General features: G+C 36.1%; 1 protein-coding gene across 1 annotated transcript in view; it reads left to right on the top strand.

Moving 5' to 3' along the window:
* Window positions 1–21,382, top strand: part of LOC111515531 (lysozyme) — a 34,479-nt gene extending 13,097 nt beyond the window's left edge. Inside the window, exons 2-4 of the mRNA XM_074175878.1 lie at window positions 8,470–8,562; window positions 12,632–12,798; window positions 21,045–21,382. Coding sequence (XP_074031979.1) covers window positions 8,470–8,562; window positions 12,632–12,798; window positions 21,045–21,197 — 413 coding nt within the window. The 3' untranslated portion in view covers window positions 21,198–21,382. The remainder of the gene's footprint in view (window positions 1–8,469; window positions 8,563–12,631; window positions 12,799–21,044) is intronic.
* The last annotated feature ends 1,454 nt before the right edge of the window (window positions 21,383–22,836 follow it).

Raw genomic sequence — 22,836 nt, 5'->3', positions numbered from 1 at the left:
TTCAATTCTGAAGAGTTTTGTCACATCAGCTCACGTTATGGCCGGAAGTATTCAATTTCTTCCTTATGATTTCAGTTGTACTTATTTCATTGCTTTTGTAACATTCGTATATTGTTTTTTTTAATGATTTTATTAGATGAACATCTAAAGGATTTGGTAATCCCGTATCATATCGTGTCTTGTTTTCATAGGGTTTGTTTTTGACTATTTTACGTACAGTTGAGAAAGGAATTTCGGTCAAATCTGATGTTGCTCGAAACCAAACTTGAGATGTAGATTCTTGTATACATTGAAACATACTCTCTGTGTTTCCATATTCAAATGCATCCGAATCTTATTCACTGGTATATCTTTTTCGCATTGTTCACCGTCGCTATCGGAATCACTACAAAGGAAAAAGTCTGCGTTGTTATCACATTCGTTATTACTATTAGTACTTGTCCAAGGACGCCACATTTTAAACAGATAATAAAAATTTCAAGTGATTATAACTGCACCAATATCGAATTTTAACACTCAAATCGCGATCAGTTCTTTAACTGAACGTAACTATAACCATCTTCGCATTCTATTCGCCACCATAACACGACTTCACATTCAATTTTATGATTCTTCAGCCAATAATAAAACTCGGTTAGTAAAAATAATCCAATACGAACCGCCAATTCTTCAAGCCCACGTGGAGTAGTATCCAGCGGGTTTATTTCTATGTATTGGTTTTTTTGGCCTTTGAGGGTGCCGACACCTTTAAGTATGCACCCTACCGTTTACTTCGACTGTACTACTATTAAATATTAGAGATATGTTGCTAAAGTGACTGCAAATGTGGTTTGGAGTTTCTAAAATCGTTCCACTGAAAAACCGATTTAGATATGGAAAAACTGGTGAAATAAACTTCCAAATTGTAACCGATGATTTTGTTGTGGTGAGAGTGACAAATGTCAGATGCCGAATTTGGTATTGGAATATTTGAATGTGTTGTTGAAAGGTACCTCAGTCACTTCCATGTTGTTTTGTGAAAAACACAAAAAAATTTATAACTAGTATTGTATTATATTTTACATGTCTGAGTGGAATCATATGATTTTCATAGCTTTTCATCAATACCATTTTCTAAAAGCAATATGAAAATTCAATAGACTCAGGTTACTTTTCAACTCCGAAAAGTTTCGGGTATCAACTCATTTCGGTAACGAACACAATTACCTACTTAGGTTGAAACAGGTTTATTTGGGCAAGCGTCAAAAAAGTAAAAATTCAGTAAACTTTACAAGACACATTCTTTGTTCCATATTTTTATCTATTGAAAAATTTGCAAAACACTTTTGAGGTTAGTTCACATATTGAGTAATGTTAACAAACGAAGTGCGCTCAAACACTGCGCTCTGAGTGAGTATAAAGTTGTACCAACCTATTTACAAAAATAATTTCGACAATTCCATTACGCGGGCTTTTTTAATGATCCATTCTTGACAGAATTATTTATTAATTATGAGGCGACATGAAGTGGCCGAGCACACTAGTTAATTTATATAAAGATTTTGGAAATAGGGTCATGGAATGGTGAGAAGAAAAACGTAATAAGCCCGTGAAGCTGCAATATTTTCTTAAGATACAAAAATGGAGAAATAAGATGACTCATAAGCAGCAGCAATATAAAACCTCATCCATTTTTTAAGAAGAAGTGTAATGTATTTGTATACAAATTTATTATTGGTAGAATTGGCCTATACTTGATGGAAATCTATGGAAATCTATTAAACAGTTTATAAAACTATAAGTGTTTCACTTTACAATATTCAGATGTGTTCAATAAACTAAATGTGTTATAAAGTTTCAGCATATGTTGTTTTAGGATGTTTTCAAACAAAGGCTACATAGAAAGAAAAAAATCAAAATTTGAGTTCAGTTATATTCCGAGAAATTCAAATTTATCACTAAAATATTGTCACATAAATGTTCAGTTTTTTCTAGTACATATTCTTTTTTCTAGTGACTATGTTTCCAGACAGAATTCAGATTTTCCATTTTTGAAAAGCCCCTATAGTTTGAAATGTCTTATCACCCTTGACAAACAAGTTTTTCCCTTTTCCTCGCATAATTAACTGGTAAAAAATCCAAATAAGTTTCGAAAACCACTTTGAAATCTGAAAATAATTGATTGCTTCAAACTTCATATTCTCCAATGATGCGCTTATGGATTATGTCAGATTGTGAGCCCTGATTTATTTTTAAATATATTTATGTTTATCTTGATAAAAATAGTAATTAGTTCAACACGAGCGATACTACTATATTATTGACATTTGATATGATGTTTGCAATTGAAAGTTTGAATAGATATTTTATTAGTGAAGCTATCCTTGTGGATTAATAATGTTTATATTAAGTTCTTACATCTCTACATCTACATCTCTAGTACAGAATGTTCATCAAGTCAAGCCCTGCAAAAATTTGACCGTCTTCCAAATTAAAGTCTCAATTGAAACCAGACAATTTGTAAATAAGGTGAAATTGTTATTAACTTGTTTATTTTTTGGTACATTTTTTTTTTGAGGAAGCGTTAACTTCATGGAATAAATCCTATACTGCATTCTTATGCAGTTTGTTTATGAAAAAAAATCCATCAATATTGTGAGAAAATAAATAATTCGTCTCTCCCAATGTAGTAGGTTTTGGTGAATGTCTGCCGAAAAACAACTACTTCTCTGGCTAATACCACGCTGGACATTGGATTATATCCAACAGACATTTATGCAAGATACCTCACACAAATGTTTCTCGTTAATCCACTAGCAGGACCACGCTGAAGTTAATCGAGGAAATTTGACCCAAACAGCAGTGTGATCCTGCTGCTGAATGAACGAGAAAAATCTCTGAGACTAACCTCTGTGAGGTATCTTACATACGTGTCGGATATAATTTAGTATAATAATCCAGCGAGATATTAGCCAGCGAAGTAGTTGATTTCCGGCTGACATTAACCAAAATATACTGTGTAGGTACGTTGGTAGAGATGAATGTTTTGGTATTAAATTTCGAAATATTTATTTTATTATACGTATGTATATATGCTCGATACAGTTTTCAGGGTCGTTTTGGTCCATCCATATTTCAGAGGCGTTTTATTTTTAGTGAAGAATAAAAACTCAAAGTCGTCTCCACAATTTATTATCACCCTCAGATGTTAGAACGGTGAAACCATCAATCAGTGCATATTTCGAACGTATATAAGTTCATCATCAGCCAATTATTTAAAATTATGCAATAAAACAACATAATAATAGTTGATACAATGAAGTATAAAATACATATAAAGAGAAGAAAATATTTTATAAAGGAGAAAAGAAAATTGTCACATACCAATGAACAAATGGTCACAATGACATGTAAATAATAATATTTTTTTTAATGTAGTAAACGATGGAAGTTTACTACATTTATCATATCTATAAAAGATTGAACTATAGGAGGCTTAAAGCCTTTATACCCACTCGTTAACATCAAAATTATAAAACGGTACATGAAAACGAATTATAATGAAAGATATCCGAACTGAATTGAATCAGAAAGGATCATCGGTTCTTATCAGTCAGTGGGCTATGCTTGAAGACTGGCAGTCAACAAATCTGTATTCCTTATTCAGAGGAATCGGATATGCAGTTGGTTAGTACCTCGTCCACTAAATGGAGTGACATTTTGTGATGTTCGCTCCAACTTCGGAAGAGGAATCAAATACTCTGAAAGAATTCCGAATTTCAATTCTGGAATATCATTGACTTTAGGTCGATGATGGTCACTATCTTGCACTGACGAGTGGCTAATGAGCCCGAAACCGGTCTGCAAATGTGCCCGTTCCAAAATTGAGGGTCGACTCTTTCAGTAGTATTGCCAATTGCATACGCAGGAAATTTTCTGTGAAGCTTCCTGCAGTGACGCCTGTCGGAAATGATCCAACGCCCTTCGTGGTATTAGCCAGGGGAGTAGTTGTTTTCTGATAGGCGTCAGTCCATTAAACCTACTGTGTAGGTATATGGAGACTGGCCTGAACGTTTAAAGTTCATTTGCTTCAGATTTGGATAATCGGTTATTAATTTTCGGTTTAAAAAAAGAATATACATTTTTAATAGTCGGATAATTTCAGCTGTTCGAAGAAAAATGGTTCGCAAACTAAGCGCGTATGGCTTGTGTTGTGCTTTCCATTTTCCTTTTCACGGAATACTTTCAATAATAATTGGTACTATACGACATGTGAATTATTTTATTACAGATGTGAAAACGGAAAAAAAACTAAAAATCAACTGCTAATCAAAAAGAGGAAAAAACGATAGAGAAATGAAAAGCAGAGAAAGTTGGTGAAATAAATTGTTGTGTTCTGAATATTAGGTTATTTTATTAACATGGATACGTAATGCGATCAGACAAATATAGTAGGATGATGATAGAACCAAGTTGCATAGTTACTTAGTAACTTAACAGTTATTATATATCTTATAAAATTAGTTCAGAGAATTTGTAGTGATACATTTTTTTATATTTGCTTTATAAATTTTGAAGTTTCAAATTTCACTTGTTTCTTTTGGAAGTATATTATACAATTTCGATGCAAAATAATATATTGTTCTTTGTGTGTGGTAAGTGATAAATTTTGTGCGTATCTAGTATCTTTTGATCTTGCCGGGCAATAGTTTGATTTATTAGAAAATATTCAAACGAGACAATGGTATGCATACAGACTTTTGACGTCAAGTAATTTGGTTTCGGTATACAACTGTTTTGAATCGAAACGTCTAGATTTTAAAAAAATGATTTGAATCAAAGAATGTTGAATGATTTGAATATTATGCAATACATTCTTCGAATGCTCCCCCCATACTGTGATACAGTATCAAATGACTGATTCAATCAGTGAATTATATATTATTAATAAGTTTTGTTTTGTTAATATACATCTTAGATTATACATTTTATATGTTAATTGCCTGAGTCTTTTGATCATACGAGAAACGTGTACATCCCATCTCATGTGCTGGTCCAAGACCAGTCCAAGATATTTAGTGTTCTTAACCTTTTCAATACTTGGGCAGCTACATGATGTTTTTGAGCAAGTAGGTTTATGAATGAGAATCATTTGCATATCGGGTTGTTGGTTACTTTGTAAAGAAAATGCTATGAATTTTGGTTTTGAGACATTGAGGTTAAGTAGATTGTCATTTAGCCATATTTGTAGCTTTTCTAAACTCTCTTCGGCTTAGTTGTATACTTGTCGCAATGTCTTTGCTTTATAAACAATGGCCATATCGTCTGCATATGAGATGAGATGGCCTTTGAAGTTTCTAATTTCGGCTATGCTGTTGATATACACTAGGAATAGTAGGGGTCCCAAAACTGTCCCCTGCGGTACACCAATAGAGATTTCACGAGGAGAGCTGATGCTATTGCCAACTTTGATAGTTTGTTTTCTATGTGCCAAGTAATTTTTGAAAATTTCAATTGCCGGGCCTCGAACTCTATAAGTATAGAGTTTTATATCAATTTTCCGTGAGAAACCGTATTGAAAGCCTTGGACAAGTCTAAAAAAAATAACTAGACATTTGTTGGAATTATCAACTGTCAAAAATATATAAAGAGATAAAATTGACATGGAACAATGACAAGAGATTTGCAAACACAGAGATACAATCGACATGGAACAATGACAAGAGATTTGCAAATACAGAACATAACAGGAGAAGGACCACCACATAAATATCGACTCGTGTTCTGAGCAAACAGATCCCATACCATGTATACATGCTATCTTGTTACAATAATTTGAGAATTGAGTTGAATTGTGAGTCAATGAGGTTGGAAGAACAATTGTTCCGATCAGCACCACCAGACGAGATAGGTATCTATTGCCCTATAAAGAAAAGGTATCAAACAACAACCATACTAATAAAAGGAATAAAATAAGGGTTTATGGAAGATCAAGTGAGGGGAAATTTAGTTAAAATTGAGAGAATTGAAAAACTTTTGACAATCAAACTGTACTTGTTCATTAAGATATAAAAAATTAGGGTTATCAATAGCAGAGTTGATTTCAAAAATTCCAAGTAAATTAAGTGCCTCTGTGGCAAACGTGTAAAACATTTAAATCAGAATCAATATCAAAACAATGGTTGTAATTATGTGATTAGAGAACGAACTTTCAGTGTTATAATCATCTAAGTGTAGACTTCTGAAATTGTCAATTAGTTTAACATGTTCTTACAATTTCTATTTTCATTTCGGCTACGTTAATAATTTAAAAATTACCAAAATTGTCATTGTCGATATTATTTTTCGCTCCATATCTTCGAAATAAAACGCCCTATCAAATATCATCAAAGGACAAAATATCCTTAGAGTAGTCTAAGGACTAGTCTCTTAAATTTTTGCCGCATGTTTACTAAACAGCCTGTATAGGTCTCTCAAATAGCCTTTGAAGGAAGTTACTCTGACTACATGAAATAATTTTCAATATGTACATATCTTTAAATCATTTTTTTTTGCCTTCACAACGAGATATCGCAAAAGGTTAAATTATCTTTTGCAACTCAGAAATCATAAAAAAATTCTAAAGGGTAATGAGAATGTGGATATTCGAAAAAAGTAACAAGATTGATACACATTTTAGTTTCCACCCTGTATCATTTTGACTTTAACACCGTGACCTCCGTTGAACGTAGTGGCTCATTGTACTCGTCATAACGAAATCTATGAACTTGAATCTTGCTCTTCAAGAGACTAGGTGTGGTTATTATAAATCAAAGGTGTGTTCAACAAAATACCTTTATGAATTTTAATGTTTCGCGTACTACTTTAATTTTTTTCGCTTCAATTACACGTCGTGATTGAAATAATTTTTACAATTTTTCGATGTAACATCGAACACTGTAACCAGAAGAACCTTTCTAATGTACGTTGTAATGAGGTATTTTTATATCTGAGCTGGCGAACCGGTTAAAATAATGATACTGGTTCTAAAGGAAAATTAAATGAATGCATATGTTGAATGATAAACTCAATTGGATGCCACTAATGTGAGGACTACAAACACGAAGTTGAAACACAATTCAAGTCAGTTTCATAAACTTTTGTTGTTTTTTTGACTTCCAAAATGTCACCTTCACACAAAAAACTATTGTATGAAGCATAAAATACTTGGGATTCACTGTTTGGAATCCTTGGTGTAGTAATGAATATTACTGGAGTTTTCTCCGAACGCCAAACAGTTATTTTAACACCCCGTGTTTCACCAAATGTAGATCAAACTAAACCCGTTTAGGTTGATCTTCCTCTTGAAGATGATCATTTGGTGATCGAAACACGTGTCGAGGTGTTTGAAATAACGGATTTGTGTTGGAATAAAACTTCAGTAATATTCAAGCATAAAGTAAACAATAAAATGTAGTTTTTCATATCTTCAGTCGTTTCATAGATATTCGAAAAGAAAAAGTTTAATCTTTCTCTTGAAGATGATCACTTGGTGATCGAAACACGTGTCGAGGTGTTGAAATAACGGTTTGATGTTGGGATAAAACTCCAGTAATATTCAAGCATAAAGTAAACAATAAAATGTAGTTTTTCATATCTTCCAGTCGTTTCATAGATATTCGAAAAGAAAATTTGGTCTCGTCATGCTTGAGAGTAGGTGAAGTAAAGTGAAAGGTTCTCACTTCTCTAATATATTTTCTGCATTTCAAAATTCAATAAAAATATTATTTACATTAATCAACATACTATGAAAATCATTAACACAATAAAAAGTAAAAAAAAAGTTCGATGTAATTCAAAAGATTTGACAAATCTGTCAACTTTCTTTCTATTGGGTGTTTCATGATTAAATTCTGACATCGTGTTCTATGATACTGTTTATGAGTTGTTTCAACTAAGTGTATTGGTACCACCGCGAATGAATTTTAAACTTCATTTTTTTTAATATTTCTGTTGCTGCGATCGCAATTCGAAATGAACTCTTGTATATTGTCTGAAATGATTATTTTCAAAAACAAAATTCAACGTTTTAATCATATATTAATTTTCATACATTACTGAATGTTTTTTCTACATGTATGTTATAAACTCTCCACCATTTGCAAACAACCTCATGAACTTTGTCAGAAGTTTTTCAAACTTTCAATTTGGCCCCAGTATAGACTTTTGTTCCTACGTTTACGATATTTTAACGAAATAACTGGTTAAAATGTTATGAAAATGAATATCGAAATATTTCTCCCTTTAAATAAATAAAAAGATTACGTCATTCATAATATCTTCATAATAACTATGCATTGAAAAATTCTTGTCTACATTGTCCATTTGAAGTGTCTGAAATTATTTGTCAACAACAAGAAAACAAGTTATCGAATAAAAGTTTTTCTGTCTTATGTATGCTATTGATTCTGCATTTCAACAACATCTTAATTATTGTCGTTCATTATTCAGGTATCATCTCCCAAGACTTGCCAGTAACCCAGCAATGCCTTGGATGCATTTGTGAAGCTATTTCTGCATGCAATACTTCGAGAATTTGTTCAGGTAAGACATAATATATCCATTTGAATTTTTCCGAGTATATACCAGGTGTGTTTTAACAGTGGTTTATTTTTCATAAAAACATGGATTTTCAATATTTTCATCAATTTTTTGCAAATCGTTGTTTCATGGTCATAATTGATTGTTATAATTATTGAAGTTTTTGATGGAATCTCAAGATCTTGGCGGCTTGCCGCACTAAGGCAGAAATCTTAGCCGGACAGATACAGAATGCTGTCATTCTTGGCTCACTGGGCTTGCTCAGGGCACATGATTCTCGGAACCAATGAGTCATGAATATAACTAAGGGCTGAAAAAATATATAAATGATAAATTGATCAAATCTGGAAAAAAATCCTCTATAGAAAAAACAATATTCGAAATGAAAATTTCTTAGAGATTTTATGAAACTGCAAAACTTTTTACAACACTTTATTTCTTCAGGTGATGAATTATAGTGTCACGGTTTGTTTGATGGTGATTGACAATGTTTCGTGATGAATTTCACTAGTTCGGACTTCCATTGTCTACTATATAAAATGATTTGAAATCCCTGAAAAAAGTAAAAAAAGAATAATTGAAAAAAGAATAGTTGAAAATAACAATTATATTAAGCAACAATAAACCTGAAATGAAATGATAGTGAAATAACCTACAAGTAAAAATATAATAATTGAATAAATAAAAATTAAAGGAATGAAAAAAGAAAATAATAAAAAATAAAAAAGTGTAGAGATTCCAAGTCACGTTAGTTCACGACGTTTCGATTGTTGGTATCTACAATCGTCTTCGGGTGATGACTGGACTGATTCCTCCGAGAGATGACTATTTTATAGGTCGTTGAAATACTTTCACTTTCTCTACTTTCCATTTTCCGCTTCACTGATTCCGTGAGAGATGACCGTTTTGGCGGGAGTTGGTCATTTTTCGTTTGATGATGGGTTTCCATATGTTTCGTATATCTACGCTGGCCTGGCTGAATACGTTGTTGGGCAACATGTATGCGGCTTCCTTAAATTTTCTGCCATTGGCAGTCTTTACACAAGATGAGGGACTGCCAATGGGATCGCCACTTTCACCAGTCATAGCCAACATATATATGGAGTGGTTTGAAACTCTGGCCATTGAAGAAGCCCACAAGAAACCTCGAGTCTGGTTGAGATATGTTGACGACACCTTCATAATATGGAACCATGGGAATACCGAACTAGACGCCTTTCTGAAACACATCAACAGCGTGAGACCTTCCATCATTTTCACAATGGAGAAGGAAATCCACAATGAATTGCCATTCTTAGACGTTTTGGTGAAGAGGACCGACACTAAGTGGGAAACATCTGTATACCGAAAACCCACTCATACGGGACAGTATCTGAACCACGAATCCAACCACCATCAATCGACAAAAAGAGGAATCATCAAGACTCTATTAGACCGTGCTTTTGGGCTCTGTAATACAAAGGAAGGTCTCGAGAAGGAACTAGACATCATCAAAAATGATCTTCAGCGGAATGGATACTCCAAAGCGATGGTAGAAAAGACTTTGGCTAAAAGACAGCAGGAGCCTCGCAAGGAAGAGAAGCCGTCACAACCAGTGCTTGCACTTCCCTACATCAGAGGATTATCGGAGAGGATAAGAAGAATTGGTTCCAAGTACAACATTAGAACCTGTTTCAGATCCAGTAACACTATCCGTAGCAGCCTCACGAAAACCAGGCCCCCAAACGCGGACTGCGATTCCAAGAATTGCATTTACCGGATACCCTGTGAGTGCGGAAAATCTTATATTGGTGAAACTAAGAGGCCATTGAATGTTCGCATTGCCGAGCACAAGAAGCATACACAGCGAGGAGAAACCAGCAAATCAGGGATAGCAGACCATGTTTGGACCCATCAACACAACATCGAGTGGTCCCAAGCTGAGATCTTGCACAGAGAGGAACATTGGTTCAGGAGAAAATTTAAGGAAGCCGCATACATGTTGTCCAACAACGTATTCAGCCAGGCCAGCGTAGATATACGAAACATATGGAAACCCATCATCAAACGAAAAATGACCAACTCCCGCCAAAACGGTCATCTCTCACGGACTCAGTGAAGCGGAAAATGGAAAGTAGAGAAAGTGAAAGTATTTCAACGACCTATAAAATAGTCATCTCTCGGAGGAATCAGTCCAGTCATCACCCGAAGACGATTGTAGATACCAACAATCGAAACGTCGTGAACTAACGTGACTTGGAATCTCTACACTTTTTTATTTTTTATTATTTTCTTTTTTCATTCCTTTAATTTTTATTTATTCAATTATTATATTTTTACTTGTAGGTTATTTCACTATCATTTCATTTCAGGTTTATTGTTGCTTAATATAATTGTTATTTTCAACTATTCTTTTTTTAATTATTCTTTTTTTACTTGTTTCAGGGATTTCAAATCATTTTATATAGTAGACAATGGAAGTCCGAACTAGTGAAATTCATAGTGTCACGGCTTCACAGTAACTGAAATGTACTTTCGTGATTCTTTTGCGTGTGTCAAATCTATGAAAAGAAATGATCTTTGTCAACTTACTATAGTTTTTGTAAAAATACAAAAAAATTCAAAAATCAATAAAGATGGCAGTGTTAAAATTTTGAGACTTAATTCGGAATCAACTGTTCCAACACCCATTTCTTATAATTATCAAAATTCATTTCGTTGTGATAATGACATGTATTACAATTTGATTTCCGCTTAACGCAATTTTTACCACCCGCAGACATTGCCCTTTACTAACAGTTTTTTTCAAACCTTGTTGTTGTTGCTGTATCCTATGTACTCGAGTAGGTGTCGTTCTATCAATATTTTTCTGTTATTTTTCACCTTTTTCTATCAAAATCGTAGTTCACGAATTTCTTTTCGTAATGACTGTCTGCTTCTTTGATAGTCAATTTTCCTGATAAATTTCCCAAAGCGTAGGAACTCGTTTCTCTTTTATATAGAAATTGTTAAATCAACATCGTCCATCACAATGAAATTTTTGATACTTTTTTTTATTTAAGGTTGAACATGTTTTCACCTCACCGTTTTCTAATTCTTTCATCTGATTTTTTCACAGTTCGCACGCAATTTCACTTATTACCACTATTATTTCTTATCTTCGTGAGATGAATTCTTATAGCATCTGCTGTTGCTACCGCTTGCATAAATATTGAAACGTTGTTCACATTTTCATTGTTTTGTCGACCAAAAACTTTGTTTTTCAGTTTACTCTTCGAATGCCTTTTCAAAAGCAACAAATGACTCACAGTTTACCACACAGAATAATTTATCCACTTACTCTACACAATGTGTCAACACGAGTTCCTCGATGTTAATGAGCTCAATCTCTCCTCCGCTGATTGATCTACTCCGCATCCATCTTTGGGACTCAAACCTTTTTTATCCAAGTTGAACAGGTCTCTCCACGTTGGGGCTGAAAAATAATCCTTCCTGACCTCTGCAGCTTTTGCTTCAAAGCAACTAGATGTAACCATGAATGCATTATTCGACATATAGATGTTCTCTAAGAACAAAAGCTTATTGAAAATATTCACTGGCATCATGACTTCCCTAGAAGAACTAAGGGATCCACAGAAAAGTGAATCCTCGAATATAGAAGATAAACAACGTCCTTACTGCGGTCTGTTTTATAAAGCCAAGCTTCGACATAAATAGCTGAATAATAACATTAACCTTTGGCATATTTATTTCCATAGATTGAGCTGAAATTTCCTTCAGATCTCTATAAGGATATAAATGTACATGTGGAAAATGTGTGAAAAAGTAGTTGATTCATAGGTATTTGATGGACAAGAAACTGTGGAGGCTTCAACAAAGCAGTGTTGATGGTTGAAGAGTACTATCTTTGACTACTTGTAAGGAACGATATTCCAGAAACTGGGAACTTCATGAAAAAAACGATTTGGCAAGCCACAACATCGAACTCAAAGGTCTTGGCATCTAAGCTTCGTTTATAGTTTCAGCAACAGTCAAGAAAACGATTTTCCGTGGAGGCGAAGTAAAAATTAATAACGTGATTTGTGTTTCATAGGTGATGTTTGCGGACCCTTCAGATTGACTTGGGCTTACTGGGCAGATTCTGGAAAACCGACTGTGAGTGGGGAATCCCCTGAGAGTCCTACCGCCTACGCCAATTGCGCCATCGATCTCAGATGTTCGGCTCTTTCAGTCCAAGGATATATGAACAGATTCCAGCAGGTAATGAAATATAATATGTTTTTGATGTTCATTTTATTAGAACTTGTTGTTGCAAGTTGATGTGGCAGACACTTATCCTAGTTTTCTTACAACGGAAGTCCTTTAACATGCTTCTTGTTGAACAACAGCAGAAACTTCTCATCACTGCAGGACAGACCGAACTAGGGCATCATTTATGTATGGTATTACCAATTTATGCCACCAGTTTCTATCGCTAATACGCAGTTGAAGGCTGTATTCTCTGACGAAGACCGTATATTAACAATAGAAGCTTTATCAATTCAGTTGGGAATAGCAAATGATAATTTTGCAGAAATTCGGTTTGTAGCTGATCTCTGTATTGATTCCACCAGGTTTCTGCTGCTGTACAACGGAAGACATCTGCAAGAACTAAGAACTTCCTATGTGAGGATATTTTCATAAGTCCAACCAATATCCACCATGGTATTAGCCAAGAAAGTAGTTACTTTCTGACAGAAAGCTGGGAAAGATGAACGTTCAAATTCAACTTTTTTTTGGTGTCTGATACTGAAGACCTGTTATGCCTCACAATCTGAAAATCTTTTCAGTTGTGGAAATGGTTCATCCATATAACTGCGTAAACAAAACATTTTTGAAGCTAATTCTTTTTTGGGGGGGTTGACATTTTATTATAAGTTCTCTCGTTGGTCTTATGAAAGAAAAGGTTGGATACCGATTTTATAAAGAACATTACCCTGAAAATTTTTTGCCAAAAAAATTATCCTATCAAATTTGTCTATTTCTAGTCATGTGTGTCGAAATAACCAATGAAACCATCATTACACTGAAAATTTTTTGCCAAAAAAATTATCCTATCAAATTTGTCTATTTCTAGTCATGTGTGTCGAAATAACCAATGAAACCATCATTACACTGATAACTACCCATGGATAGTTTTCACGGGTAGTTATCACTTATGTCATGACATTGCTAAGCAACCAACACAATAAAGTTGTTTGACATTTCAGTAATTCAATTTATTTCGAAAATGTCACTTCCTCGCTTTGGTGTTCAAAATGATCCGGCAATTGACAAAATCATTGAAGAAAATACACCAAAAAATACTGTCAATAGTAAAAAATACACTTGGAAAATATTCATGGAGTTATATCATTGTACGAATTGTTCTTTTAATAACTGTGTTTTCAATAAATAATTTTGTTCGAATTGCAAAAAATTTTCTCACCGAATATCCCTCGAACATTGATAAATAACTCATAATTTTATCACAACTTCCTCAAGCACGTTATTTTAGGTAACATCCCTCCGCCTTCGGCGTCGGGATGTTACCAAATAACGTGCTTTCGAAAACTGATAAAATTATTTCGTTAGTTATCAATGTCCTTGGGATATTATAGCTGATAAAAACTTTGTATGGAACACGCTAGATTATCCTAAACTTGGTATTTCAAGCAAAAAGTGGCGTACAGTTAGATAAATTGATTCTATATGTAAATGATGAAAGTTATTCGATTAGAACCAGAAAGATGGCACTGCAGTTCGGAATCAGTCACTTTTCTGTTTGAAGAACCTGAATTATACTCACACCAAATCCAAATAACACAGGTTCAGTTGCCAAGAGATTTTTCTCAAGGATTGGCATTTTAGTAGTGGTGAACACTCCTACGTCGCAGTAGTATAAACATTGGGCTAAAATTTCGTAGGTGAACATAAAAAAATATTTTGAAGTAAAACTTCTTTGAGCGCGCTTGACTTGGGGAGTAAGCTGCTTCAGCCTGTTGGACATCATCAGTACCGGGCGGGCAGTCCTCGATTGAAAACAAAATGTGAAGGTCCAAGATGAGTACTTGGCTGCATAAACTCAAGCGAGACCTAAGAAGAATTACTTATTGGTGTGCTACACAAGATAGCTTGCCAAGTTTTTATGTTAGCGTTGGTGGTTTGACCAATCTTCAAAACCAACAACTGCGTTAGCAGAAATTTGGGCATTATCGGGCAGGCGTCCTAGATTGAAGACAAAATGTGACCAAGTTCATCCTCAGTTCAATCAGGTTGGAGCCTAGCTCCCTTACCCTTGCAGCTGATTTAAGACAAAATATGAAGAACCAGGAAGGTTTCTTGATAGAAATAACTGCGTAAACGCTAGCGAAACATTAGTGGAATCACCTATTGGTGTGACACCCAAGTTAGTTTGCCAAATTTTCATGTCGGCGTTGATTGGCCAAACCACCAACGCTGACATAAACTCGTTGGTTGGTCAAACCAACTACAGCCAACTAGAATTTCCTAACGCAGTTTAATAGTTCAAAAAAACTTGACTAGTAAATTAACGTTTCATTTTAAATTGAGGGAACCGTTGATTACCGCCAAATATGGGCCTCCTCTTTCAGCCGGGATTTAACGATTTTATAACAGCAATTGAGATTATTTTGGATTGAGTCTGCTCTACCGCCTGAGGGGTAGACTTGATTCAGATCTCGAGAATACGGTGAATGCGAATGCAATTCGAATCCCAGTTCATAAAATTTTGCCATTGCTTTCATTGATTTGCTTTCTCTTCAAATGGGACCGTTTTTCCGCCACTTCCTCCTTCAAATATTCCATTAACGCTTTGTAATAGTCGTTGTTCCTTTTCCAAAATAGTCGATGAATATTATACCATGCACATCTCACCAGGTGCAGTCGACTCAGATGACGATCGTTTTAATTCTGGTGTGTAATGATGGAGCCATGTTTCATCCATGGTCACATATCGCCACATAAATTTGGGTTTTTTTATGGTGGATTAGCTTCAAGCACTGCTCAGAACCATCAAGTCATTTTCACTTTGAGGTCATCCAATAGTATTTTGAAGATTTTTTGATATTTTCGTCAGTAATATCCTCTTTAGAGGGCGTCCCCTGCGTGCATCGTCTTCGGTGTTCATTTCACCTCGTACACTCAGCAAACCACTTCTCAATGGTTGATTTTTCTGGTGCAAAGTTCGAATAATGTTTATCAATCCAAGCCTTAGCTTCAAAAATTTTTTTTTAGTCAAAAGGCCCGAAATTCATTTTTATTCATTTTCTTCACACTAACGAAATTTTCTTCACTCAAAATGTTCTATCCCACAAACTAATAGTCCGACAGCTGTGAAATTTGTGCACGTGTCTTTTGAAGGCTGTGGTTAACTGAAAATCACATGGATTTATTACTAGCAGCGTCATCTGTGTGTGAGTCTGCGATCTTTTCAGCTCATCCAATAACTCGATGGATCTTTGAAAGCTGGTGGAAGAGCTATCGAACAGATGCGGTGTCACAGAAGTTTTGAGAGAGACAAGTGGGGCTGAGCTAAGGTCACTTAGCCTAAGGCTTAAATGGGGAATGGAAAAAATACCAGAGTGGTTCAAACAGAACTGGCTGGTATGTCAATCGCCACAAAAGAAATAACCAAGAAAGGAATCTCTGGCAAAAACATAACAATCTGCACTGATAGCAGACAAGCACTATTAGTCTTGAACAGACAACGTGTTACCTCAAGGCTAGTACTAGAGTGCCACCAAGATTTAGCCAAGGCCTCGGTGAATAATAACATTATCCTGAGGTGGGTGAAAGGGCACGACAGGAGTAAAGGTAATCGCATTGCCGACTCTTTGGCCAAGAAAGCGACCGGACTAAGAATTTTAGGACCCAGTGACACCTACGGCCTGATGATTTCGACAATTACGGAACCAGCCAAACGTCACACCCATACTCAATCCCTAAGGAGATGGGATGGAATCAAAGGATGCAGTCTTGCCAGGATCACCCTGGGCGACCTTGGGAAGCTGGCGCCGAAGAAATATCTGACGATGACCAGGAAAAACCTACGCTTAACAATAGGATTTCTGACTGGCTACTGTCAATTAAGGAAACACCTCCATATTATGGGGCTAATGGATACACCTCTATGCAGGATGTATGAACAGAAAGATTAAACTGTCAGGCATGTCTTATGCGAGTGTCCGGAGTTATCGTCAATAAGAGAGAGTGTGTTCGGCGAGTCTTGGCTGACACCTTTCGATATAAAGGAGGTGCTTCCTAGTGACCTGCCCACCTTCCTGGAAAGAACAGGATGGCCGATGACCTAGGAGGCAACTCTTCAAGAGGATGGACCTAATTGCTGTGGCCTAAGTGCTGTGGGCCTATACTCACCCTCCCGACTCTACAGATACAGAAGTGGGGCTGAGCATGACCTTGACTAAATTGCAGTCGAGCGGAAAGACCAGTGCTAGCCGTTGACAGTGATGGTCTGGCCAACGTCGTTCTCGAAGAAATATGGACCGATAACGGCGTCAGTCTAAAATCCACACCAAACACTGACTTTTTCTCTTGGATCTCATAATTGGTATCGTCCCCAAATTCGAAAATTTTGTTTCTTCATGTACTCAGTCATAGAAATGGGTCTCATCGTTAAAGATAATTTTTCGATGTAAAATAGGGTCATTGGCTACTTGCTCCAGTGTCCATTCAGTGAACACACGTCGTTGTCTATGATCATTTACCTTCAGTCCTCTCGGTAGGACGATTATGGTGACCGTAAAATAGGCGAAGCGCGCGGTACGTTTCCCAAACAGATCACCTGTTTTGATACAACAATTATTTTCACGTGTTGTTGAATGCTGTACTAATTTCACAGATGTAGATTCAACAAAATGACTATTTACTTATGAAACACTGTTTGGAACCTTTGGTGTAGTAATGTATATTACTGGAGTTAAATCCCATCATCAAACTGTTATTTTAACACCTCGACACGTGTTTCAATCACCAAGTGATCATTTTCAAGAGGAAGATTAAACTAAACCATTTGTTTGGAAGTATGAGTTTCAATTTCGCCCCATAAGTTACATTCGATGATAAGGCAAATTTTCCACAGAAAGTGACCAATATAACATAAATCAATAATCTTTCCTAGAAAATCCGCATGCCTTTCTGAAGAGTAGTTTTTGATACAACTTTCGGCGAAAATATGGGCGGGATTCAGTGGTCTGATCTGGTCATTTTTTCTTTTTCTTCAACCTCACTGGTGTAACGTATCGTAACAATTTCTAGAAGAATATCAGCCAGATACCTACGTTAGAAGATTTATGTCTTTAAATTACATATTCAATGACATATCGTCATTGAAAATGTGAACCTGCTAACTCCATTCATAGGTCAAAATGCGAGTATTATGTGGTCAGAAAGAGAAAAACATACTATACTATACATTTACTTCCAAATTTTATATTACGCGGGATTTTGTGTCAATAATTCCTGCTATCTCCGCTTACCTTAATTCATCGCCGAATACCAGCCATCTTCGTCACCTCATGTTGCTTGAAGTGATTGTTTACTCTACAGTGGTTTTTTCAAATTCATCTGCAAATTCTGGTTAGAACCAGAACAAACCTAAGGTTTGTTCTGGTTCTAACATCCCAAAACGTTTGGAAACTGCGCAAGACATGGTGCGTACAAACAAAAAATCTCAAACACTCCGAAATAGTCTCGGACACTTGTTTAAACCAGAACGCTTTTGAGGAGACCACTGTGCCACCTATCGTATATATAAAGAGATGAAGACGAGAAAATACTATTAATCATGTCCATTTTGTTATGTATCGTATCCCTATAGTCAGCTCAAATGTTATCCACCCTCAATCATCAATTTTTCAAATCAAATAAATGAAAAAACATCCTAGCAAATAGCCCAAACAAATTTCCACATAAATGCGCATGACCAACGCGAAACAGTTCTCAACAGTTCAGCCTCGAGAGCAAAAACGATTCGGGACGGTTCAAAACAGTTAAGGATCATTTCGCAGTCGAAACCAGAATCAGTCTGAAATTATCCTCAATAAACCAGAAAGCTCTATATCAACTGCGCAAACCAGAACAAACCTCTAGTGTATCGCTAACAAACATATCGATAGCACTTATGATAATCATTATACAGGTGGTGCGGGATCTCTTTTATGACCACCAAGCTTTCCGGAATTTAATCCTTTGGATAATATCCTTGTTTATACGACGCCGGTGGTAGATAAGAACGATCTGAGAAACGGTATTACTGATAATTGCAGTGTTACTCGCTGCACCAGCTAATTGTACGATGCTCCTGATAAAATGTGCTCATTTTGAGCAATTACATCCACCATTTTTATGTACATTTCTTTGGAATGGAATACTAACAAAAATGTCAATGACAATAATAGTTTTTGTGTTCTCCTAACATTACTCCTACTCGTTTTCTAATTTTCATGGGATGTTTCAAATGTTTTACTGCGACAACAACGAAAAACAACTAGCTCTTTTTTACGTACAAATGAAAGGGCTTTTTGAAACATCACAAATATCAAGACAAAAAGTTGATCAGTCATGTAACATTTATAAAGGAATGAACTTTAAATGTTCAAGCCCGTCTCGGATATACCTACACATTAGGTTGAATGCACTGACACCTATCAGAAAACAACTTCTCCCCTGGCTAATACCATGAAACGCGTTGGATTATATCCGATAGGCGTCAATGCAGGAATCTTCACAGAAAATTTCCTGCATATGCAATTGGCAATACAACTGAAAGAGTCGACCATCAATTTTGGAACGGGCACACTTGCAGACCGGTTTCGGGCTCATTAACTACTCATCAGTGCAAGATAGTGGCTATCATCGACCTAAAGTCAATGATATTCCATAATTGCAAATCCGATAGTCATCTTCATTTTAATCAGGTTGGAAATCTTTTCCCGTACCCTTTCGACTGTCTCTCGTCAGGAGGACGAGTGGTTCATAACTTAGAGTGTTTTGGTGACGGCATAAAGGTCAATGACATCTATGCCGCTCTGGCCTTGTGTACCCCTTCCTTACTGGGGTATTGATGAACAAACTGTTCATTTTAACAGACGTCGTGGGGCCTTCACTCAACCGAGCGACGGGGCCTTCTGAATCGAGTGGGGTCGTCTATAGTGTAATCTACAGCTTCCCTAACTAATGGGTTATCATGAGTTTCCGCTGACTCGAAAACTCTCTGATTCCTCAACTGAATGGGCTGCTGTATGGTTAACAGCTTCAAATATGTGCGGATGGCTTCATTCCGCACGAACCATGGAGCATTCACCAGCATCCTGAGAAGTTTGTTTTGCAATCTCTCCAGAATGGAAAGGTTTGTCGGAGAGGGTTGTCCCCAAGCGCCTGAAGCATACATAATGACAGGCTTGAACATCGTGTTATATAGTAAAATCTTATTCCTAAGATTGAGTTTGGACTTTCGGTTGATCAGAGGATAGAGTTTGGCTATCCTCATTTGTACTCTGTCCTTGATGTAATCAACGTGATTTACCCAGGTGAGTCGGCGGTCTACCCAAAGACCTAGGTATTTGACTCGCGTTTGCCATTCGATCTCCCTGCCTGAAATCGTGACTCTTGTATCTGGAGAAACGTTGCGCCTCCCCAAATCTATCGCCTGGGTTCACCCGAATCTTCCATTCCAGGTACCAGCGTTCGAGGTCGTCCAATGCGCGTTGCATGTAGACGACCGCCAACCCCCGTCCCATGGAAGAAGCGAGGAGAGCCGTATCATCGGCGTATAGGGAAACCTTCATGTGATCGAACCTCGGAAGGTCGCTCACGTAAAGGCTGTACAATAGTGGAGACAGAACAGCTCCTTGAGGCACTCCAGCTTGGATTTCCTTGACGGGAGACAGGGTTCCTTCAACTCGGACCTGAAATGATCTGCCCTTCAGAAAGGACCTAATCCACCGGATCAGGCCCCGAGGCAGGTCGAAATCGAGCATTTTATGTAATAAGCCTTCGTGCCATACTCGGTCGAAGGCTTTTGAAATGTCCAGGAGGACAAGATGGACTGTCTTAATTGCAAATCGAAATTCTTTCACAGTATTTCATTCCTCGTCCTAAGTTGGAGCGAACAACAAAAATGTCACTCCATCTAGTGGACGAGGTACTAACCAACTGCATATCCGAAAATTGCCCGATTCCCCTGAATACGGAAAACATCTTTCTTATTAGTCAGTGGGCAATGCCCAGTTTTCTGCCTGTCTACAAGCATAGCCCACTGACTAATAAGAATGTAACAGTTATGTTTCCGAATTCACATTTGTACACTACTGTCGTCGATTTGAAAATAGCTATCAATATTTCTTCATAAAATACCACAAGGAATGATTTCCTTAAATTACAAATACATAGTTACAACCTGTATTCGAAAGTGATTTATTCATTATTCATTTTAAATTTTTTTCCAGGATTGTAATGGAGACAATAAAATCGATTGCGACGATTTCGCCAGTATCCACAAGATAGGAGGATATGGATGTAAAGGATCTGTAATGCCAGAACCATATGGAGAACGCTACAGACAATGCAAAAGGATTGTTGGACAATATAAGCCCGAGTGATTATGAAAATATTTTGGTTCATGATATACTTACTGATTTTTAAAACAAGTCATTTTATGCTGTGAGATTTTTCGCATGATATCTAATTTCATCGACTGTATAGGCTAAGCTACATTTCCATTGTAACTGATTTATCCAAAATGATCGAACATAACATAATATGTAATATATGTCATTTAATTTTTCTCAGAAAAATAATTACATTTGTTCCTGAAGTTATTTTCCGGTAATACCTCGAAAGTAAGCGATCTACTCTACTGATAAGCAGCATCGTCCTGCTGCTGGATGAACGAAAAACATCTGAAAGACCTACCTTTGTGAGGTTCCTTGCATAAATGTCTGTGGGATATAATTTTGAAATATTCTTTTTATTAAAGAACTTTGCTGTAACTCTCAACAACAGATCCTCGATTATAAAAAATCAATACTCCTTCAATATACTATTCCAAGAAATAGGTATACTCGACTTCGCAGGCTTCAGACTTACACGAAACATTCAAAACACATTTCGCACTATTCGCTGAATATGATCAAAAGAATATTCAAAAAATTCATTGTCCAACTTTTAAGAGATAACTTCTTAATCGAAAGTTAATAAAAACAGTTAATAACAAGCTTACCTACCATTTCCAATTCACTTACCAATTAAATCAATCAATCTAGAATGTTCCAACTAAATTAGTTTTTAATGTCTATACCCGTACAAGTGGCACACCTGTTAGCAATACAAGACACGGAAATCCTTCCCCGTACAACCAAATCAGTTTTAGTGCCGTTGTTTATTGTCGTATGTTACGTAATATCTATTGTATTATGTATTTTGAAATTGCCAATAAACATTATTATACATATGAAATTGAAAACAACGAATAGTTATCAATCTTAGCTATCTTAATGATGAAAAGTAATCAGGGTCTAGAATCCGAGGTCTGGGAAAAAATACCCAATATCCCAGTACTTCCAAATATACTTCGATTATCTCACACCATTGTCCACAACACAAATAGACGTGACTGAACTTTCTGGTCCATATGCTTGTTACGTTTCTCTTGACCAGGGGTCTCCAAACTTTGAAGCCTTCGGGCCATAACGATTTTTTCAGTTTGTTCCAAGGGCCAATTTCTGCCCTTAACTATATTTCTACACTAGGATAGTCGCAAAGTGCGTGACCTAAGCAAACTTACGCTTTTTTTGCATTTCAATTATTGTGTATTGTGACACTTAACGACATCTAGTGGCGAGTAGTGGTACTATGTACTATCTTTTTCAGCTACCCGGTAGGTGGCACTAGGCGTAATTAAATATTTGGAATTACCGCGTTGGTTCGAGAAAGTTCTGGTTCTAGCTAGTGTATTCCGATCACCTCGAGATGGCAGTAATAATTGCATATAAAAAGGCTAGCGGCGCAACTGCGAGTTAGTCTGCGTAGGAAAGGCGAAGGAAGCGAAACTGTCTATTGTGAAATAAAGTAACACCCGTCAATAAAAGTATTTTGATTTGACTCATTGTTTTTATGTGTGATTTGTTTGTATGGAAAAGAAGCGAAAAATCGACAGTGAATGCAGAACGTTCCAAGAAAAATGGAACTTTCAGTATTTTGTGATTGAGTCCAGTAATAAGGCGCTATGTTTAATTTGTA

This window comes from Leptinotarsa decemlineata, unplaced genomic scaffold (genome assembly GCF_025532065.1).
Source record: "Leptinotarsa decemlineata unplaced genomic scaffold, Ldec_3_MD MMD2_tig00001393_RagTag_RagTag, whole genome shotgun sequence".
Lineage (NCBI taxonomy): Eukaryota > Metazoa > Arthropoda > Insecta > Coleoptera > Chrysomelidae > Leptinotarsa > Leptinotarsa decemlineata.
The sequence above is the reverse complement of the archived record's forward strand: the minus strand, read 5'-3'. Positions and strand labels throughout refer to the sequence as shown.